This window comes from Pseudophryne corroboree, chromosome 2, assembly GCF_028390025.1.
Source record: "Pseudophryne corroboree isolate aPseCor3 chromosome 2, aPseCor3.hap2, whole genome shotgun sequence".
NCBI lineage: Eukaryota > Metazoa > Chordata > Amphibia > Anura > Myobatrachidae > Pseudophryne > Pseudophryne corroboree.
Window position 1 is genome coordinate 47,507,070 of NC_086445.1, and position 21,675 is coordinate 47,528,744.

At 47.6% G+C, this 21,675-nt stretch overlaps 1 protein-coding gene across 1 annotated transcript in view; it reads left to right on the forward strand.

The window, feature by feature from the left end:
• Positions 1-21,153, forward strand: part of LOC134997179 (ornithine decarboxylase-like) — a 108,143-nt gene extending 86,990 nt beyond the window's left edge. The window contains exons 5-8 of the mRNA XM_063951255.1: positions 10,118-10,283; positions 11,380-11,527; positions 12,984-13,102; positions 19,694-21,153. Coding sequence (XP_063807325.1) covers positions 10,118-10,283; positions 11,380-11,527; positions 12,984-13,102; positions 19,694-19,957 — 697 coding nt within the window. The 3' untranslated portion in view covers positions 19,958-21,153. The remainder of the gene's footprint in view (positions 1-10,117; positions 10,284-11,379; positions 11,528-12,983; positions 13,103-19,693) is intronic.
• The last annotated feature ends 522 nt before the right edge of the window (positions 21,154-21,675 follow it).

Consider the following 21,675-nt stretch of genomic DNA (forward strand, 5'->3'; position numbering starts at 1 on the left):
GCGATTCCGCTAGGCATGTGGGACTTGTGGATGCAGCCCTTAATTCGCTTAACAAGGATTCACGGGTGGTCAATCTGTTGAAATCAGAGCACTACATTTTGGCCACCGTGCTCGATCCTAGATTTAAAGCCTACCTTGGATCTCTCTTTCCGGCAGACACAGGTCTGCTGGGGTTGAAAGACCTGCTGGTGACAAAATTGTCAAGTCAAGCGGAACGCGACCTGTCAACATCTCCTCCTTCACATTCTCCCGCAACTGGAGGTGCGAGGAAAAGGCTCAGAATTCCGAGCCCACCCGCTGGCGGTGATGCAGGGCAGTCTGGAGCGACTGCTGATGCTGACATCTGGTCCGGACTGAAGGACCTGACAACGATTACGGACATGTCGTCTACTGTCACTGCATATGATTCTCTCAACATTGATAGAATGGTGGAGGATTATATGAGTGACCGCATCCAAGTAGGCACGTCACACAGTCCGTACTTATACTGGCAGGAAAAAGAGGCAATTTGGAGGCCCTTGCACAAACTGGCTTTATTCTACCTAAGTTGCCCTCCCACAAGTGTGTACTCCGAAAGAGTGTTTAGTGCCGCCGCTCACCTTGTCAGCAATCGGCGTACGAGGTTACATCCAGAAAATGTGGAGAAGATGATGTTCATTAAAATGAATTATAATCAATTCCTCCGCGGAGACATTGACCAGCAGCAATTGCCTCCACAAAGTACACAGGGAGCTGAGATGGTGGATTCCAGTGGGGACGAATTGATAATCTGTGAGGAGGGGGATGTACACGGTGATATATCGGAGGGTGAAGATGAGGTGGACATCTTGCCTCTGTAGAGCCAGTTTGTGCAAGGAGAGATTAATTGCTTCTTTTTTGGGGGGGGTCCAAACCAACCCGTCATATCAGTCACAGTCGTGTGGCAGACCCTGTCACTGAAATGATGGGTTGGTTAAAGTGTGCATGTCCTGTTTTGTTTACACAACATAAGGGTGGGTGGGAGGGCCCAAGGACAATTCCATCTTGCACCTCTTTTTTCTTTTCTTTTTCTTTGCATCATGTGCTGATTGGGGAGGGTTTTTTGGAAGGGACATCCTGCGTGACACTGCAGTGCCACTCCTAGATGGGCCCGGTGTTTGTGTCGGCCACTAGGGTCGCTAATCTTACTCACACAGTCAGCTACCTCATTGCGCCTCTTTTTTTCTTTGCGTCATGTGCTGTTTGGGGAGGGTTTTTTGGAAGGGACATCCTGCGTGACACTGCAGTGCCACTCCTAGATTGGCCCGGTGTTTGTGTCGGCCACTAGGGTCGCTAATCTTACTCACACAGTCAGCTACCTCATTGCGCCTCTTTTTTTCTTTGCGTCATGTGCTGTTTGGGGAGGGTTTTTTGGAAGGGACATCCTGCGTGACACTGCAGTGCCACTCCTAGATGGGCCCGGTGTTTGTGTCGGCCACTAGGGTCGCTAATCTTACTCACACAGCTACCTCATTGCGCCTCTTTTTTTCTTTGCGTCATGTGCTGTTTGGGGAGGGTTTTTTGGAAGGGACATCCTGCGTGACACTGCAGTGCCACTCCTAGATGGGCCCGGTGTTTGTGTCGGCCACTAGGGTCGCTAATCTTACTCACACAGCTACCTCATTGCGCCTCTTTTTTTCTTTGCGTCATGTGCTGTTTGGGGAGGGTTTTTTGGAAGGGCCATCCTGCGTGACACTGCAGTGCCACTCCTAGATGGGCCCGGTGTTTGTGTCGGCCACTAGGGTCGCTAATCTTACTCACACAGCTACCTCATTGCGCCTCTTTTTTTCTTTGCGTCATGTGCTGTTTGGGGAGGGTTTTTTGGAAGGGCCATCCTGCGTGACACTGCAGTGCCACTCCTAGATGGGCCCGGTGTTTGTGTCGGCCACTAGGGTCGCTAATCTTACTCACACAGCTACCTCATTGCGCCTCTTTTTTTCTTTGCGTCATGTGCTGTTTGGGGAGGGTTTTTTGGAAGGGACATCCTGCGTGACACTGCAGTGCCACTCCTAGATGGGCCCGGTGTTTGTGTCGGCCACTAGGGTCGCTTATCTTACTCACACAGCAACCTCGGTGCAAATTTTAGGACTAAAAATAATATTGTGAGGTGTGAGGTATTCAGAATAGACTGAAAATGAGTGTAAATTATGGTTTTTGAGGTTAATAATACTTTGGGATCAAAATGACCCCCAAATTCTATGATTTAAGCTGTTTTTTAGTGTTTTTTGAAAAAAACACCCGAATCCAAAACACACCCGAATCCGACAAAAAAAATTCGGTGAGGTTTTGCCAAAACGCGGTCGAACCCAAAACACGGCCGCGGAACCGAACCCAAAACCAAAACACAAAACCCGAAAAATTTCAGGCGCTCATCTCTAGTTATAACACAGTTCTGTCCTGTCTTTTTACACTTACGCACTGAATCCAGAAACAGGCTGGCAAAAAGTACTCCTCATGAGCCAGCTGGGGCTGCGTCCGTTACAGCCTTCCACAAGACTTTTACCGACAAATACGTAAAAAAAATATATAAAAAAATACAGAGGCACTTGTAATGGTGGATTCCATAAGGGACAAATTAATATTGTGTAAAGAAGCTGATGGGGATGAGGAATTGGATGATGGTGATGATGACGTCCGCTTGCTGATGTAGAACCAGTCTGTGTACGTAAATATAATTCCAAGCAATGTCAACTGCCCATTGCCAGCTTGTTTTAAGAGGGGCAAAACAAACCAATCATTTCAGCCACAAGTGGCAGTCCCTGTCATTGAAGTGATTGGTTTGTTAAACTGTTCAAGTCCTGTTTAATATATACAACATAAGGGTGGGTGTGGAGTAGTGATGAGCGGGTTCGGTTTCACGGAAACCGAACCCCCCCGAACTTCACCTTGTTTACACGGGTCCGAGGCAGGTTCGAACCTTCCCGCCTTGCTCGGCTAACCCGAGCGCGCCCGAACGTCATCATCCCGCTGTCGGATTCTCGCGAGATTCGGATTCTATATAAGCAGCCGCGCGTCGCCGCCATTTTCACACGTGCATTGGAGATGATAGGGAGAGGACGTGGCTGGCGTCCTCTCCATTTATTTATTGTAGAAGAGACAGTTGATTGCTTGTTTATTACTAATTGTGGGGAGGATTGGGGAGCAGCTGTTAGGAGTTCAGTGCAGAGTTTTGCTGATTAGTGACCACCAGTTTTTATCCGTTCTCTGCCTGAAAAAAACGCTCCATATCATATCTGTGCTCAGTGTGCTGCATGATATATCTGTGCTGAGTGCTCACACTGCTTAATTGTGGGGACTGGGGAGCAGCTATAGCAGGAGTACAGTGCAGAGTTTTGCTGACAGTGACCACAAGTATACGTTTGTCTGCCTGAAAAACACTCCATATCTGTGCTCACAGTGTGCTGCTTTATTGTGGGGACTGGGGACCACCAGTATAATTAATATTATATAGGAGGAGTACAGTGCAGAGTGCACTGCTGTACCTACCTCTGTGTCGTCATCCATTAAGTATACTATGCATCTACATTCCTATACCTGTGGTGCATTTTAGTTTAGCAGTTTGCTGACAGTGTCCACCAGGTCCAGTATACTATATATAGCAGTACGGTAGGCCACTGCTGTACCTACCTCTGTGTCGTCACTCGTCATCCATTAAGTATACTATCCATCCATCTACATTGTATACCTGTGGTGCCTTTTTTTTTGGACTAGTTTAGCAGTTTGCTGACAGTGTCCACCAGGTCCAGTATACTATATATAGCAGTACGGTAGGCCACTGCTGTACCTACCTCTGTGTCGTCACTCGTCATCCATTAAGTATACTATCCATCCATCTACAATGTATACCTGTGGTGCCTTTTTTTTAGACTAGTTTAGCAGTTTGCTGACAGTGTCCACCAGGTCCATTATACTGTATATAGCAGTACGGTAGGCCACTGCTGTACCTACCTCTGTGTCGTCACTCGTCATCCATTAAGTATACTATCCATCCATCTACATTGTATACCTGTGGTGCCTTTGTTTTAGACTAGTTTAGCAGTTTGCTGACAGTGTCCACCAGTCCAGTATACTATATATAGCAGACCGGTAGGCCACTGCTGTACCTACCTCTGTGTCGTCACTCGTCATCCATTAAGTATACTATCCATCCATCTACATTGTATACCTGTGGTGCCTTTTTTTTAGACTAGTTTAGCAGTTTGCTGACAGTGTCCACCAGGTCCAGTATACTGTATATAGCAGTACGGTAGGCCACTGCTGTACCTACCTCTGTGTCGTCACTCATCATCCATTAAGTATACTATCCATCCATCTACATTGTATACCTGTGGTGCTTTTTTTTAGACTAGTTTAGCAGTTTGCTGACAGTGTCCACCAGGTCCAGTATACTATATATAGCAGTACGGTAGGCCACTGCTGTACCTACCTCTGTGTCGTCACTCGTCATCCATTAAGTATACTATCCATCCATCTACATTGTATACCTGTGGTGCCTTTTTTTTAGACTAGTTTAGCAGTTTGCTGACAGTGTCCACCAGGTCCAGTATACTGTATATAGCAGTACGGTAGGCCACTGCTGTACCTACCTCTGTGTCGTCACTCGTCATCCATTAAGTATACTATCCATCCATCTACATTGTATACCTGTGGTGCCTTTTTTTTAGACTAGTTTAGCAGTTTGCTGACAGTGTCCACCAGGTCCAGTATACTATATATAGCAGTACGGTAGGCCACTGCTGTACCTACCTCTGTGTCGTCACTCGTCGTCCATTAAGTATACTATCCATCCATCTACATTGTATACCTGTGGTGCCTTTTTTTTAAACTTGTTTAGCAGTTTGCTGACAGTGTCCACCAGGTCCAGTATACTGTATATAGCAGTACGGTAGGCCACTGCTGTACCTACCTCTGTGTCGTCACTCGTCATCCATTAAGTGTACTATCAATCCATCTACATTGTATACCTGTGGTGCCTTTTTTTTAGACTAGTTTAGCAGTTTGCTGACAGTGTCCACCAGGTCCAGTATACTATATATAGCAGTACGGTAGGCCACTGCTGTACCTACCTCTGTGTCGTCACTCGTCATCCATTAAGTATACTATCCATCCATCTACATTGTATACCTGTGGTGCATTTTAGTTGTGCGCAGTATATATAGTAGTAGGCCATTGCTATTGATACTGGCATATAATTCCACACATTAAAATATGGAGAACAAAAATGTGGAGGTTAAAAAAATAGGGAAAGATCAAGATCCACTTCCACCTTGTGCTGAAGCTGCTGCCACTAGTCATGGCCGAGATGATGAAATGCCATCAACGTCGTCTGCCAAGGCCGATGTCCAATGTCATAGTAGAGAGCATGTAAAATCCAAAACACAAAAGTTCAGTAAAATGACCCAAAAATCAAAATTAAAAGCGTCTGAGGAGAAGCGTAAACTTGCCAATATGCCATTTACGACATGGAGGGGCAAGGAACGGCTGAGGCCCTGGCCTATGTTCATGGCTAGTGGTTCAGCTTCACATGAGGATGGAAGCACTCATCCTCTCGCTAGAAAAAAGAAAAGACTTAAGCTGGCAAAAGCACAGCAAAGAACTGTGCGTTCTTCGAAATCACAAATCCCCAAGGAGAGTCCAATTGTGTCGGTTGCGATGCCTGACCTTCCCAACACTGGACGGGAAGAGCTTGCGCCTTCCACCATTTGCATGCCCCCTGCAAGTGCTGGAAGGAGCACCCGCAGTCCAGTTCCTGATAGTCAAATTGAAGATGTCAGTGTTGAAGTACACCAGGATGAGGATATGGGTGTTGCTGGCGCTGGGGAGGAAATTGACAAGGAGGATTCTGATGGTGAGGTGGTTTGTTTAAGTCAGGCACCCGGGGAGACACCTGTTGTCCGTGGGAGGAATATGGCCATTGACATGCCTGGTCAAAATACAAAAAAAATCAGCTCTTCGGTGTGGAATTATTTCAACAGAAATGCGGACAACAGGTGTCAAGCTGTGTGTTGCCTTTGTCAAGCTGTAATAAGTAGGGGTAAGGACGTTAACCACCTCGGAACATCTTCCCTTATACGTCACCTGCAGCACATTCATCATAAGTCAGTGAAAAGTTCAAAAACTTTGGGTGACAGCGGAAGCAGTCCACTGACCACTAAATCCCTTCCTCTTGTAACCAAGCTCCTGCAAACCACACCACCAACTCCCTCAGTGTCAATTTCCTCCTTACCCAGGAAAGCCAATAGTCCTGCAGGCCATGTCACTGGCAAGTCTGACGAGTCCTCTCCTGCCTGGGATTCCTCCGATGCATCCTTGAGTGTAACGCCTACTGCTGCTGGCGCTGCTGTTGTTGCTGCTGGGAGTCGATCGTCATCCCAGAGGGGAAGTCGGAAGACCACTTGTACTACTTCCAGTAAGCAATTGACTGTACAACAGTCCTTTGCGAGGAAGATGAAATATCACAGCAGTCATCCTGCTGCAAAGCGGATAACTGAGGCCTTGGCAGCCTGGGCGGTGAGAAATGTGGTTCCGGTATCCATCGTTAATTCAGAGCCAACTATAGACTTGATTGAGGTACTGTGTCCCCGGTACCAAATACCATCTAGGTTCCATTTCTCTAGGCAGGCGATACCGAAAATGTACACAGATGTCAGAAAAAGAGTCACCAGTGTCCTAAAAAATGCAGTTGTACCCAATGTCCACTTAACCACGGACATGTGGACAAGTGGAGCAGGGCAGACTCAGGACTATATGACTGTGACAGCCCACTGGGTAGATGTATTGCCTCCCGCTGCAAGAACAGCAGCGGCGGCACCAGTAGCAGCATCTCGCAAATGCCAACTCGTTCCTAGGCAGGCTACGCTTTGTATCACCGCTTTCCAGAATAGGCACACAGCTGAAAACCTCTTACGGCAACTGAGGAAGATCATCGCTGAATGGCTTACCCCAATTGGACTCTCCTGGGGATTTGTGACATCGGACAACGCCAGCAATATTGTGCGTGCATTACATCTGGGCAAATTCCAGCACGTCCCATGTTTTGCACATACCTTGAATTTGGTGGTGCAGAATTATTTAAAAAACGACAGGGGCGTGCAAGAGATGCTGTTGGTGGCCCGAAGAATTGCGGCCCACTTTCGGCGTTCAGGCACCGCGTACAGAAGACTGGAGCACCACCAAAAATACCTGAACCTGGCCTGCCATCATCTGAAGCAAGAGGTGGTAACGAGGTGGAATTCAACCCTCTATATGCTTCAGAGGATGGAGGAGCAGCAAAAGGCCATTCAAGCCTATACATCTGGCCACGATATAGGCAAAGGAGGTGGAATGCACCTGTCTCAAGCGCAGAGAGAGGAGAATGATTTCAACGTTGTGCAAGGTTCTGTAACCCTTTGAACTTGCCACACGTGAAGTCAGTTCAGACACTGCCAGCCTGAGTCAGGTCATTCCCCTCATCAGGCTTTTGCAGAAGAAGCTGGAGACATTGAAGGAGGAGCTAAAACAGAGCGATTCCGCTAGGCATGTGGGACTTGTGGATGGAGCCCTTAATTCGCTTAACCAGGATTCACGGGTGGTCAATCTGTTGAAATCAGAGCACTACATTTTGGCCACCGTGCTCGATCCTAGATTTAAAACCTACGTTGTATCTCTCTTTCCGGCAGACACAAGTCTGCAGAGGTTCAAAGACCTGCTGGTGAGAAAATTGTCAAGTCAAGCGGAACGTGACCCGTCAACAGCTCCTCCTTCACATTCTCCCACAACTGGGGGTGCGAGGAAAAGGCTAAGAATTCCGAGTCCACCCGCTGGCGGTGATGCAGGGCAGTCTGGAGCGAGTGCTGACATCTGGTCCGGACTGAAGGACCTGCCAGCGATTACTGACATGTCGTCTACTGTCACTGCATATGATTCTCTCACCATTGAAAGAATGGTGGAGGATTATATGAGTGACCGCATCCAAGTAGGCACGTCAGACAGTCCGTACGTATACTGGCAGGAAAAAGAGGCAATTTGGAGGCCCTTGCACAAACTGGCTTTATTCTACCTAAGTTGCCCTCCCTCCAGTGTGTACTCCGAAAGAGTGTTTAGTGCAGCCGCTCACCTTGTCAGCAATCGGCGTACGAGGTTACTTCCAGAAAATGTGGAGAAGATGATGTTCATTAAAATGAATTATAATCAATTCCTCCGTGGAGACATTCACCAGCAGCAATTGCCTCCAGAAAGTACACAGGGACCTGAGATGGTGGATTCCAGTGGGGATGAATTAATAATCTGTGAGGGGGATGTACACAGTGAAAGGGGTGAGGAATCGGACGATGAGGAGGAGGTGGACATCTTGCCTCTGTAGAGCCAGTTTGTGCAAGGAGAGATTGATTGCTTCTTTTTTGGTGGGGGCCCAAACCAACCAGTCATTTCAGTCACAGTCGTGTGGCAGACCCTGTCACTGAAATGATGGGTTCGTTAAAGTGTGCATGTCCTGTTTATACAACATAAGGGTGGGTGGGAGGGCCCAAGGACAATTCCATCTTGCACCTCTTTTTTCTTTCATTTTTCTTTGCATCATGTGCTGTTTGGGGACTATTTTTTTCAAGTGCCATCCTGTCTGACACTGCAGTGCCACTCCTAGATGGGCCAGGTGTTTGTGTCGGCCACTTGGGTCGCTTAGCTTAGTCACACAGCTACCTCATTGCGCCTCTTTTTTTCTTTGCATCATGTTCTGTTTGGGGACTATTTTTTTGAAGTGCCATCTTGTCTGACACTGCAGTGCCACTCCTAGATGGGCCAGGTGTTTGTGTCAGCCACTTGGGTCACTTAGCTTAGTCACACAGCTACCTCATTGCGCCTCTTTTTTTCTTTGCATCATGTGCTGTTTGGGGACTATTTTTTTGAAGTGCCATCCTATCTGACACTGCAGTGCCACTCCTAGATGGGCCAAGTGTTTGTGTCAGCCACTTGGGTCGCTTAGCTTAGTCACACAGCTACCTCATTGCGCTTCTTTTTTTCTTTGCATCATGTGCTGTTTGGGGACTATTTTTTTGAAGTGCCATCCTGTCTGACACTGCAGTGCCACTCCTAGATGGGCCAGGTGTTTGTGTCGGCCACTTGGGTCACTTAGCTTAGTCACACAGCTACCTCATTGCGCCTCTTTTTTCTTTGCATCATGTGCTGTTTGGGGACTATTTTTTTGAAGTGCTATCCTGTCTGACACTGCAGTGCCACTCCTAGATGGGCCAGGTGTTTGTGTCGGCCACTTGTGTCGCTTAGCTTAGCCATCCAGCGACCTCGGTGCAAATTTTAGGACTAAAAATAATATTGTGAGGTGTTCAGAATAGACTGAAAATGAGTGGAAATTATGGTTATTGAGGTTAATAATACTTTGGGATCAAAATGACCCCCAAATTCTATGATTTAAGCTGTTTTTTAGGGTTTTTTGAAAAAAAAACACCTGAATCCAAAACACACCCGAATCCGACAAAAATTTTTCGGTGAGGTTTTGCCAAAAACGCGTCCGAATCCATAACACGGCCGCGGAACCGAATCCAAAACCAAAACACAAAACCCGAAAAATGTCCGGTGCACATCACTAGTGTGGAGGGCCCAAGGACAATTCCATCTTGCACCACTTTTGTATCATTTGCGGTTTGCAGCATTACTGACTGTCTTCTTGTGTACAGTTGACAACAAACATTTGTATAGTTTATTAAACTGCCACCCTGTCTGCCACTGCAGTGCCATTCTGTTTCCTGGATGTGCCATGTTCGAAGTTTAAGTGCCACATATTTGTGCCGCCCATTGCTGTCACTTAGCTTAGTCATCCAGCTACCTCGGTGCAACCTTTAGGCCTAAGCTAGATGAAAACAATATTGTGATATGTGAGGTAGTCAAACTACAGATCCAAAACACGAAGGAGATAAAAATCCAAAACCAATACCAAAACCAAAAACACAGGGGTCGGAGCACATCTCTAATGCACAAATGAAGTCGAAATATTATAGCTGTATTATAGCCACACAAAGTGCAACATGAAAGCCAGTCAGCCTTTATCAGATTAGTTCAATGTGACATGTCCTGCCTCACTTTACCTCATCATTCAATCTTTCTGCAGCTTCCATGTTGGTTCTGGCTCCAGAAACCCCCAGACTTTTCACCAGTGTATTGCGGATGCCAGACTTCTTTTTGACGTTGGAAACAAACTGGGACACAAGATGAGAGTGTTGGATATTGGAGGAGGGTTTCCTGGTAACCCTGATTTCCAGCCAACATTCAAAGAGGTGAGATGAGGGAGACTTGTGACTATGATGATCTGACAGAAATAACGTTTATTAAACACGTATGATAACTTCTTTTTTATGGTGGCTTTAAAACAAAAAAATTTAAATTTTTAAAGTTTGCATTGATTTATACTTAACAGGTGCTGTTTTTGTTCATGTAAATCCTACAGTTTCCTTGTAAAGTGAGGTATTTCCCTAGTGTTTGGTGGTGGATGTGGGGGGTGGTGGTGGTGGTGGCGGGGCGGGGGGAGGTCAGGGCCAGATAAAGGATTAATAAACATATCAGTATAAAGCAGAGGTTCTGAAGGCCCTCAAGGCACCTCAAGGCACCCCAATGGTCCAGATTTTAAGTCTATCCATGCTTCGTCACAGGTGACTTAGCCACGGCATGCACCCTGGCAGAGAATTTTTCTTAAAATATGCATCTTATTGGGGGCATATTAAGAGGGGAGGGGGCTCATGTCCAGTCTCCATCAGGACTCCCTCTTCTCTAACTCGTGGTGCAAGGGAGAAGACTCTCGTGTTGTGCCAGAGTCTACTGTGCATGCCCAAATGGCCGGGAAAGTGACCATTACACCATTTTCCCCATGATTTGCACAGCACCGTCCAATGCAGAATTCCAGAGAGGTACAATTTGAACATGGATATGGCACATCATCTTAGGAGTTACTGTGAAGTACACACAGGGCTGCCAAGAGAAATCCTGGGCCCCTTTATAACAACTTCTTGGGCCCCCCTGCCCCCACTGGAGGGGGTGTAATCACAGCATGCTGAGGGCATGGCCACACCTCTTTGGGGGCGTGTCTAGAACATCAGAAACACCCACTCACAGGAGCATGGCATGCCTCCCAGCCAGGGCAGTAGAGAGCTTGGATGGGCCCAGGTACCTTTCAAGGGGCATGGCCTAATCAAAGGAGACCTGGGCCCAGGTAATTTGTACCCCCCCACACACACACTCTCGGCACCACTGGGTACACACAAGATGATGCTGTTACAACGTACGACAAATATCTGTAATCTGTATTGGGGACAATATACTGTATGTTGGCTGCTCAGAAGCTCATGAATAAAATCACACTTCCCTTTCTGTTCCTAGTTTGCTGCTGTGATCGCTGAATCACTGGTTCAGTACTTTCCCAGTACGGAGGATGTAGAAGTGATAGCAGAGCCTGGGACATATTACGTGTGCTCTGCTGTTACCGGTGCCCTCAATATAGTAACAAAGAAGGTGGATAATGTGAAAGGTCAGTAAGTAGAATTTCTATAAGTGTACACTGGGCTGTACTCCCCATTTATACTTTTTATCTTGGATGCAAAGGGATGCAGTTAAAAAATGCCTTTCGGGAACCCGGTGCCCAGGAGACCAATGCCACTCAGTTGGTGGTTCCACGCCACCAACCGAGTGGGAATATAACCTGTGACGAGCAAAGCCAGCCACCGTGCCCGAGGCTTGGCGAGCGGATTTGCCGCCTCACTGCCGGGATTCCGGCAGACAAGATGCCGCTTTAGGTATACTGACAGCCGGCATCCCGTCTGCAGGTTTCACAAACGTATGCATGTGTCTGGAGTCATACAGTACCTCTTCCAGCTAATTATGGAATAATACAACAGCCACTATGACATACTGTATGGACAGTTAGCACCAGCCGTGTAAAAGGGCGGCAGCACCTCCTGTGCCGGACCTGCCTCCTGAGCGCATCATATCACACACAGTGGGTGGGGCCACTAACACCAGGAAGTGCAACACTGGCCAGAGCGTCCCTGAGGACACTCAAAGCGTCATTGCAGACTGCAGGGTGGTTGCCTGTGTTAGCAGAAGTGTTTATTCACAGATAGGATTTCCTCTTGTTTGCATACTCAGTAGGCACACACTGGGAAGCTTCTTGTGGTATAACTTATTTACTGTATATAATGAAACTGAATAGGTCATAAAACAAATATACTGAACAAGGCAGGTATGTATGAACAACACTGCATCATTACTGCATGCTTCTTTCTACTAGGGATGGCCATCAACCATCAATGATTCATAATCATCAATGGTTTTTGGCCAATGTAGAATACTTTTGCCTTTGATGGGGGAGAACCAGGTGGTTTCCCTCCATCGATGGCATGGCAAAACCAATTTAGTAATTTTTTTTTAACTAGGTGCTGGGACACAGATCATAGCTCCGCCCATGACACCTGCAAAGCCACGCCCCCAAGCCCTGATTTGCCGTGGCTGGCTTAATACTAAAGTAGGGGGTGACCATCGATGGGTGGAACAATCGATGGTTTCCTTACATATGGTTTCCCACCATCAAAGTAATCCATCAATGGTAACCATCGATGGATTTCCCTCTGATGGCCATCCCTACTCTCTCCCACTGCTCCTTCTGGAAGTACATAGATATACAGTATCACAGGCTATTAACACATTAACACATAAACAATAGCTCCACCTGCTGTCCCTTCAGTGTAATAACTTAGCATTAATAAAGGCTCTGTCTGTTGTAATATCTCAACAGCCTGGAATGTCCAGAAGATGCTCCTGACTGCAGGGTGTATTCCCAGGAACCCTCCTAGCCAGTGTAGGGGACATGGGACAGCCGTGTTGCACTCATGTAACTACTCGAGACTTTGAATATCCTTATATAACACAGTCAGTTATCTCATTTATTATGAAAATAGAGCAGTAAACCCATTGTCTTCATCTTCTAGGAGCAGATGAAAAGGACAGAAGACAATTATCCTATTTTCTTAATGATGGTCTGTACGGGTCATTTTTGAAATTTAAAATATGCAAAGAGTATAATTTCCCAAAACCAATAGTGGAAAAGGTAAGTGACCATGGGCAGATGGATCTCTTTGCACAGGTCTATATAATTTAGGCATCTAAGCATATTTCTGTCCAATTCTGAGTCTGATGGATCCTGGCTGGATCTGTTAATAGGCAATCGGTGAGAATGGGGAAGAGGGGTCTGGAATGTGACAATGCAATCACACAGAACTGTTCTGTCTTGGATCCTAGCATTGGTATAAGTTAGTAAATCAGCCTTCCTCAGCATCACACACAAACACAGACACTTTGCGCCAAACTCATAGGCAAATTTACTAAGCCCCGTGTTTGCCCGAGTTGGCGAACATGGGAGAGTTAGGGCATTTTTTAAAACATGGAAATTTACCAAATAACAAACATGGGAGTGTTTCTTCAAATAAAAGTACAATACACGGGAGGATATGGACATACGATCAAATACACCATCGGCCAAACTTGGATGTATTTTCCGTAGACAACACTGAAACACGGGCATTTACCTAGAATTATTTCTGCAAACACACCCGTGAATTGAGCAAACTCAGATCAGAAACACTTTTCAAATAGACGTTCGCCTCAGCAGCGTTTTTAGAGAAGCCTGCACATATCAGTGAGATCCGTACAGTGCTTCTATGTTATAATGTGTTAAAATGGTTAATAAATATGAAGAAAAAAAATGCATGGGGTCCCGCCTATAACAATAACCTGCCCCGGGCTGTTTGAGCCTGTCCTGGTTGTAATTTTGTAACAATACAGGGAGAAAAATGTGTAGGGTTCTCCTGTTTTTAAAAAACCAGCACCAGGCTCTTGGGCTGGTCCTGGTTTCAAAAATACGAGGGGAAAATAACGTAGGGGTCCCCCGTATTTTATGGAAACAGCAATGAGTTATTTTCTCATCACTGCCCCAATGTTTCCTGAACAGAAGAAAGCCAGATCTATATCTGTTTCTGTATCACTGCTCCCACTGTCTCATAATGAAGCAAAATGCATCATGCGTCGCAGCCATAGCCAGATTAAGGGAGGGATGCAGGGCATACTGAACCCCGGGCCCCCCTTTGTCAGGAGGGCACCCCGGCCAGAGCACACTGACATCACTAGCTTTACCTGTTAAGCAGCAGCAGAGCCCGCAGCTAGAATGCAAGCATAACAGTATGCAGTGCAGGAAAAAACACAGGAATATCATGTTACCGACAGAGCTTTCTGACCAGAGGAGAAATAGGAGGGTGGAGAGAGCTGTAAGTGACACAGGGATCCCAGCTTCTCCTCCTCCCTGCCTGGGTGTCTGAGTCCTCTGTAAACTGTTATGCAACTAAACCATTTGGGTCTACAGATAGAGACACACACAGAGAGTCCTCCTGAGTCCTATCCCAGTGTGTAAGTAGTACAGAGGCTGCTGCTATTCCTGCATGTGACAAGAAAAATTATTATAATGTTATATGTGTATTTTAAGGTTAAGTTGTCTTTGTTCCACTACAAGAAAAGTTTATAAAATAGTTGTCTTTCAATTAGGTGAAGCTATAAACAGTACTCAGGCATTATTACACTATTAGTTAAAACTAGAGATGAGCGGGTTTGGATTTACTCAGTTCTTAAAGCCAGAATGATCGTAAGTTCAGTTTTATCCTAATTTTTCTCATTGGCTATCCAAAACTCGTAACATCCGTGAGCAAATAAGATGCCGTTTTGAGATCCGGGTAAATCCGCATAAAACCGAACCTGCTCATCTCTAGTTAAAACTAATATACTCCATTGGTTTAAATTTAATATACACAATCTAGACCTCCCAACATGACCCATTCCAGCAGGGACACAATGCTCTCTATACGGGACTTCCTTCTTAATTTATGATTGCAATCACCAGTGTTGGAGTATCTTTCTTATCAATTAAATAGTTCAACACAGGTGACGCCAATCACCTGGGGAAGTCCAGGTATAGAGCATTTTGTCCCTCCTGGAATGGGACATGTTGGGAGATATGCACAATCTAATATACATCTCCCACCTTTCATCGGGGCCCCCCAGTTTTAAGTTCAATGGGCACCCCCAAGGCTTAATCCGACCCTGGTCACAGCACTGAAAGCCAGCATATCCCACACATCACTGGTCGATGAGCCAATTCGTGACACCATCACTTGGCTGGGAGTGGTGGGCTTTAGTATGCCGGCTGTTGGGATCCCGGCGCTCAGTATACCGGCGCTGGAATCCCCCAGCATACCGACAACTATTCTCCCTCTTGGGGGTCCACGACCGCTCTGGAGGGAGAATAAATAGCGTAGCAAGCCACCGGGCCCACAAGGGGCTCATTTGCGCTCGCCCCGCTGTCGGCATGCCGGCGGTCGGGATCCCGGCACCGGTATGCTGAGCGCTGGGAGCCCAACCGCCAGCAAAACACACTACACTGGCTGGGAGTGAAGGCGTAACTCTAGTCTCCCTGACTTTGTAAATATTTCCTCTCTATCCTCCGCGGGCCAGTTCTAGAAATTGTAGTATGATATATTGTGACTGATGGGGCTTCTTGGTAAAATGATGCTTCCATACGACATGATCTCTGTAATTTAATATCAGAATTTTACCCCTCAATGCACCTGGTAAATAAAATAACATCATCTACTGCCTATAGAAAAGTTCCCAGTTATGCTAATAAGCCAATGCAATGGGATCCGGTCGGGGTCTCGGCAATCAGAATCCCATCTTCGGAATCCCAACACTTCTTGGAATGCTGACACCGGCATCCTGAATAGGGTCACCAGCCCCTGGAGTCCCGAACGAGCATCCCCTGATCCGTCTGCGGGGGAGGGTTAAAGGTTAGTCTGCAGGCCAGGGGGTTTAGGATTAGGCTGTGGGGAGGTGGTAGCAGCATCGAGGCCCAGCGATGTGAAGGGGCCCACAGCCGGCAGCATTATAATTAGTCAGACTGACTCATTACACGCTGCCGCCACTGCGCTGAGGGGGATCCGGTCTCTAAGTCGACAGTAACTAGGTCGACAATGTCTAGGTCGACCACTATTGGTCGACAGTAACTAGGTCGACAGGGTGTCTAGGTCGACAGGGTCTTTAGGTCGACATGTTCTAGGTCGACAGGTCAAAAGGTAGACATGAGTTTTTCACAATTTTTTTCTTTTTTTGAACCTTTTCATACTTAACGATCCACATGGACTACGATTGGAACGGTAATCTGTGCCGAGCGAAGCGGAGCGAAGGCACAGATTACGCGGTGCACTAATTGGGGTTCCCAGTCACTCTACGAAGAAAACTACACCAAAATAACATTAAAAACTCATGTCGACCTTTTGACCTGTCGACCTAGAACATGTCGACCTAAAGACCCTGTCGACCTAGACACCCTGTCGACCTAGTTACTGTCGACCAATAGTGGTCGACCTAGACATTGTTGACCTAGTTACTGTCGATTTTCAATAACACAACCACGCTGCGGGACCCAACTGAGGAAGCCTGTACGCGGTCCCCGGTGCCAGTGATGTAAGGAGGGTGATCGCATCACCCTTCATCTCGGCACCACACGCTGCTGCAGCTCTCAGCTTTCTGGACTGAGTCACTGCATGCTGGGAGACGGGAGAGGGAGGAGGGGGAGTTGCGGCAGCAGTGTGTGTGTACAGAAGAGTGAGGAGATGTCATGTCAGTGCACTCAGTTCCTGCAGTGAGGAGCCTTGCCGGAGCCAGACCCAGGAGGTGCAGAGTGTGGAACTTGTGGAAAAAGAAAACATATGTAAAGTAGATTGTGTGTTTTGCTGGCTGTGTGTCTGTGTGTTTAGCTATGGGTGTGTGTGTGTGTTTAGCTGTGGGTGTGTGTGTGTTTCTTTATATACTGTATATGTATTTTGCTATGTGTGTTTTGCTGTATTTATGTGCGACTAGTGTGCCCATGTCTATGAAGTGCGCATGTGTATGCACGCGCGCCATACCCTCCAGCTGGACCTTTTTGGCAGGTACAGTACCTTTTTTTAATGGTCTGTACCAATTTTTGGGTCTCCAAACTTCCATTGAAAGTATAGGAAAACGGGCATGGCCACGCCCCCTTTACCAGTGGCCACAACCCCTTTCATAATTTGTACTGCCTTTTATGTGTAAAATTTTGGAGGGTATGGCACGCCATAGACGTCTATGGAGTGAACAGAGGCTGCGACTAGCCACAGCACGGCGTTCACTGCAGCTTGCTGTGATGCGTATGCCAGTTCCAACACATCGCAGCAACGATGAGGCTGGCTACATCTGTATCTATCTCACATTCCTGGTAGTAAATGTTGACATGTGCTTCGCTCTACTGTGTGGCGTACCGTGTATGAGGCTCTCTACTGTGTGGCGTACCGTGTATGAGGCTCTCTACTGTGTGGTGTACCGTGTATGAGGCTCTCTACTGTGTGGTGTACCGTGTATGAGGCTCTCTACTGTGTGGTGTACCGTGTATGAGGCTCTCTACTGTGGGGCGTACCATGTATAAGGATCTCTACTGTGGGGCGTACCATGTATAAGCCTCTCTACTGTGTGGTGTACCGTGTATGAGGCTCTCTACTGTGTGGTGTACCGTGTATGAGGCTCTCTACTGTGTGGTGTACCGTGTATGAGGCTCTCTACTGTGTGGTGTACCGTGTATGAGGCTCTCTACTGTGGGGCGTACCATGTATAAGGATCTCTACTGTGGGGCGTACCATGTATAAGCCTCTCTACTGTGTGGTGTACCGTGTATGAGGCTCTCTACTGTGTGGCGTACCATGTATAAGGATCTCTACTGTGGGGCGTACCATGTATAAGGATCTCTACTGTGTGGCGTACCATGTATAAGGCTCTCTACTGTGTGGCATACCCTGTATAAGGCTCTCTACTGTGTGGTGTACCATGTATGAAGCTCTCTACTGTGGGGCGTACCATGTATAAGGTTCTCTACTGTATGGCGTACCATGTATGAGGCTCTTTATTGTGTGACGTACCGTGTATAAGGCTCTCTATTGTGTGGCGTACCCTGTATAAGGATCTCTGCTGTGTGGCGTACCCTGTCTAAGGATCTCTACTGTGTGGTGTACCATGTATAAGGCTCTCTACTGTGTGGTGTACCATGTATAAGGCTCTCTGCTGTGTGACATACCCTGTATAAGGCTCTCTACTGTGTGGCATACTATGTATGAGGCTCTCTACTGTGTGGCATACCCTGTATAAGACTCTCTACTGTGTGGCATACCCTGTATGAGGCTCTCTACTGTGTGGCGTAATGTGTATAAGGGTCTTTACTGTGTGGCATACCGTGTATAAGGCTCTCTACTGTGTGGCATACCCTGTATAAGGCTCTCTACTGTGTGTCTTAATGTGTATAAGGATCTCTACTGTGTGGCGTACCCTGTATAAGGCTCTCTACTGTGTGGCATACCATGTATAAGGCTCTCTACTGTGTGACATACCCTGTATAAAGCTCTCTACTGTGTGGCATACCCTGTATAAGGCTCTCTACTGTGTGGCATACCTTGTATAAGGCTCTCTACTGAGTGGCGCACCCTGTATAAGGCTCTCTACTGTGTGGCATACCCTGTATAAGGCTCTCTACTGTGTGGCGTACTGTGTATAAGGCTCTCTCTGTGTGGTGTACCGTGTATAAGGCTCTCTACTGTGTGGCGTACTGTGTATAAGGCTCTCTACTGTGTGGCATACCTTGTATAAGGCTCTCTACTGTGTGGCGTACCGTGTATGAGGCTCTCTACTGTGTGGTGTACCGTGTATGAGGCTCTCTACTGTGGGGCGTACCATGTATAAGGCTCTCTACTGAGTGGCGCACCCTGTATAAGGCTCTCTACTGTGTGGCATACCCTGTATAAGGCTCTCTACTGTGTGGCGTACTGTGTATAAGGCTCTCTCTGTGTGGTGTACCGTGTATAAGGCTCTCTACTGTGTGGCGTACTGTGTATAAGGCTCTCTACTGTGTGGCATACCTTGTATAAGGCTCTCTACTGTGTGGCGCACCCTGTATAAGGCTCTCTACTGTGTGGCGTACTGTGTATAAGGCTTTCTACTGAGTGGCGCACCCTGTATAAGGCTCTCTACTGTGTGGCACAACGTGTATAAGGCTCTCTTCTGTGTGGTGTACTGTGTATAAGCTTCTCTACTGTGTGGCGTACTGTGTATAAGGCTCTCTACTGTGTGGCGTACTGTGAATTGGGAGTACTATTGTGTTGCGACACCCCTTGTTAGTGAGACAAAACACTGTATTTCGGGTGACACCATTTCCCTGTTTTTAATATGGGAGGGAGCCCAATGCATATTATTGCACCTGGGCCCACCATTCTCTAGTTCCGCCACTGGAGGGGGGGTTAGGTTTAGGTACTGCTGGGGAGAGTTAGGCTGTGGAGGGGGAGAGTTAGGTTAGGCTGTGGGGAGGGGAGATTAGGTTTAGGCACCACCAGGGAGGGTTAGGGTAAGGCTGCAGAGGTAGGAGGGTTAACTTTATAATTTAGGGTTAGGGGGTCATTGGGGGAAGGTAAGTATACTTCCCCTGTTGGGATTCTGCTCATCGGGATGCCATGGTCCATAGCAGCAACCCAACTGCCAGCATTTCAATCCCAACCCAGTGTAATACATATAGCCATAATTTATCATTGTTTCCATACAGGACATTCTCCCGTCGGCAGAACGCTTCCCCAGTAAACTGTGGGGTCCGTGCTGTACAGAGAAGGATGTGATCCTGGAAGAGGTTGATCTACCAGAGCTGGAAGTGGGGGACTGGATCATATTCCAGAATATGGGAGCTTACTGCATGGCTCAAAGATCCACCTTTAATGGTTTCCTACCCCCACCTGTGCACCACATTCTCGGCAAAGACAAATGGACGTTGTTTGAGAAGCAGATGCACAGGCTGAGCCATAAATCTGTATAGACTTGTTTCTCATTTTAAGTTTTCAAATAGTGGGCCTAATTCAGATGTACCGTAGCTGTTGTTGCTGCTGCCGTCGTTGCTATCTTCTGCCGCACACAATTGCGCTTATATGCTAATGGGGACAGAAGCTAACCTGAGCATAGGGACTCACACTGCTGTCGCATCATGGGGGTCATTCCGAGATGATCGTAGCTGTGCTAAATTTAGCACAGCTATGATCATTCACACTGACATGTGGGGGGACGCCCAGCACAGAGCTATCCCACCCCGCATGTCAGTGCCGCCGCCCCCCCCCAGCAGAAGTGCAAAGACATCACACAGCGCCGATGCCTTCGCATTTCAAGAGTAGCTCTGACCAGCGCAGCTTTAGCGTGTTGGCCGAGAGCTACTCATCGCTCCCCGGCCCGCAGCGGCTGCGTGTGATATCATGCAGCTGCTGCGGCCCGCCCCCCATTCGGTACGGCCACGCCTGCGTTGGCCGGACCGTGCCCACGAAACGGTGGCCAAACGCCGCCGTTCCGTCCTCCCAGAGACCGCCTCTGCCTGTCAATCAGGCAGAGGTGATCGTAGCAGCCCAACGGCCTTCGGCTGTCAGGCATGCGCCGCCACACTGCGGTGTCGGCGCATGCGCAGTTCTGACCCGATTGCACTGCTGCGATAAACTGCAGCGTTCGATCGGGTCAGAATGACCCCCCATGTCCGTCCAACAGTGTACAACTGCGGATACATCGGTACAATCGTCGCAAATCGGGTCATGTCACAGAGTGCCGCTGAAGGTGCGGAGGCTGAGCTCTCCAGTAGCATGTAAGATCGTAACTGCTAATGTATGCACGCCCAGAAAACGCCACCTGAATGACACGCCTGCATTCACCTGACCCCTCCCCGTTACCACCCCCAAATGCTGTCTTCCTGTCACTCACTTTGCGATTTATTCCTCGGTGTGACCGCAATTCACTGGTTGCGCGTGTGTGCACTGCGCCTCAGACGCATGTGCAGTCAGAGAACATCGCCCGATTGCATACAATAGACGCTTTGCGACCGCATCTGAATTAGGCCCAGTATGCAATTTCCCAATACAGAGTTATATTATTAATTGCAATTTGCTATGTATATTTTATATCATGCGATAGCTACTGTGTCACATGCTGCCAGTCTGATTTATATTAATTTTATATTATTAAATGCACTCATTTTAACAAGCAATGTGACAATATATATTCCAAAATAAATGTCATTATTCCAGAAAGTGTCATGTGTTATGGAAGTATATAATTATGACCCCTTTGGTTGCCACTGCTGCCCAGAGATGGACTGGGGTCCAGATTCAGCACTGGCAAGCCCGAAAAAGGGGGCGCACGTGCACTTCCGAGGGGGCGTGCCGCGAGTCAAGGAGCTTGGACTCGCGGCATGCCTCCATTCCCATGAAGAAGGGGGGCGGGGGGAGCATCTACAACAGAGAGCAGGAGGCTCTGAATGACAGGACTGGCCCAGCTCTGCTGCTGCTGCTGACGTGGGACTCTGGAAGGGTAAGTGCTCACAGCACTGGGGTCTGAAGGCCCGTACACACTGGCCGATATATCACGGGTCCGTTGGCCAGTGTGTACGGCCGATACGTCTGTGAACTCCGTCGTTCACAGACGTATCGCGTTGGCCCCACAGCACAGCCGATGGCCAATATATCTACCGATATATTGGCAAATCGCTGTGTGTGTATAGCG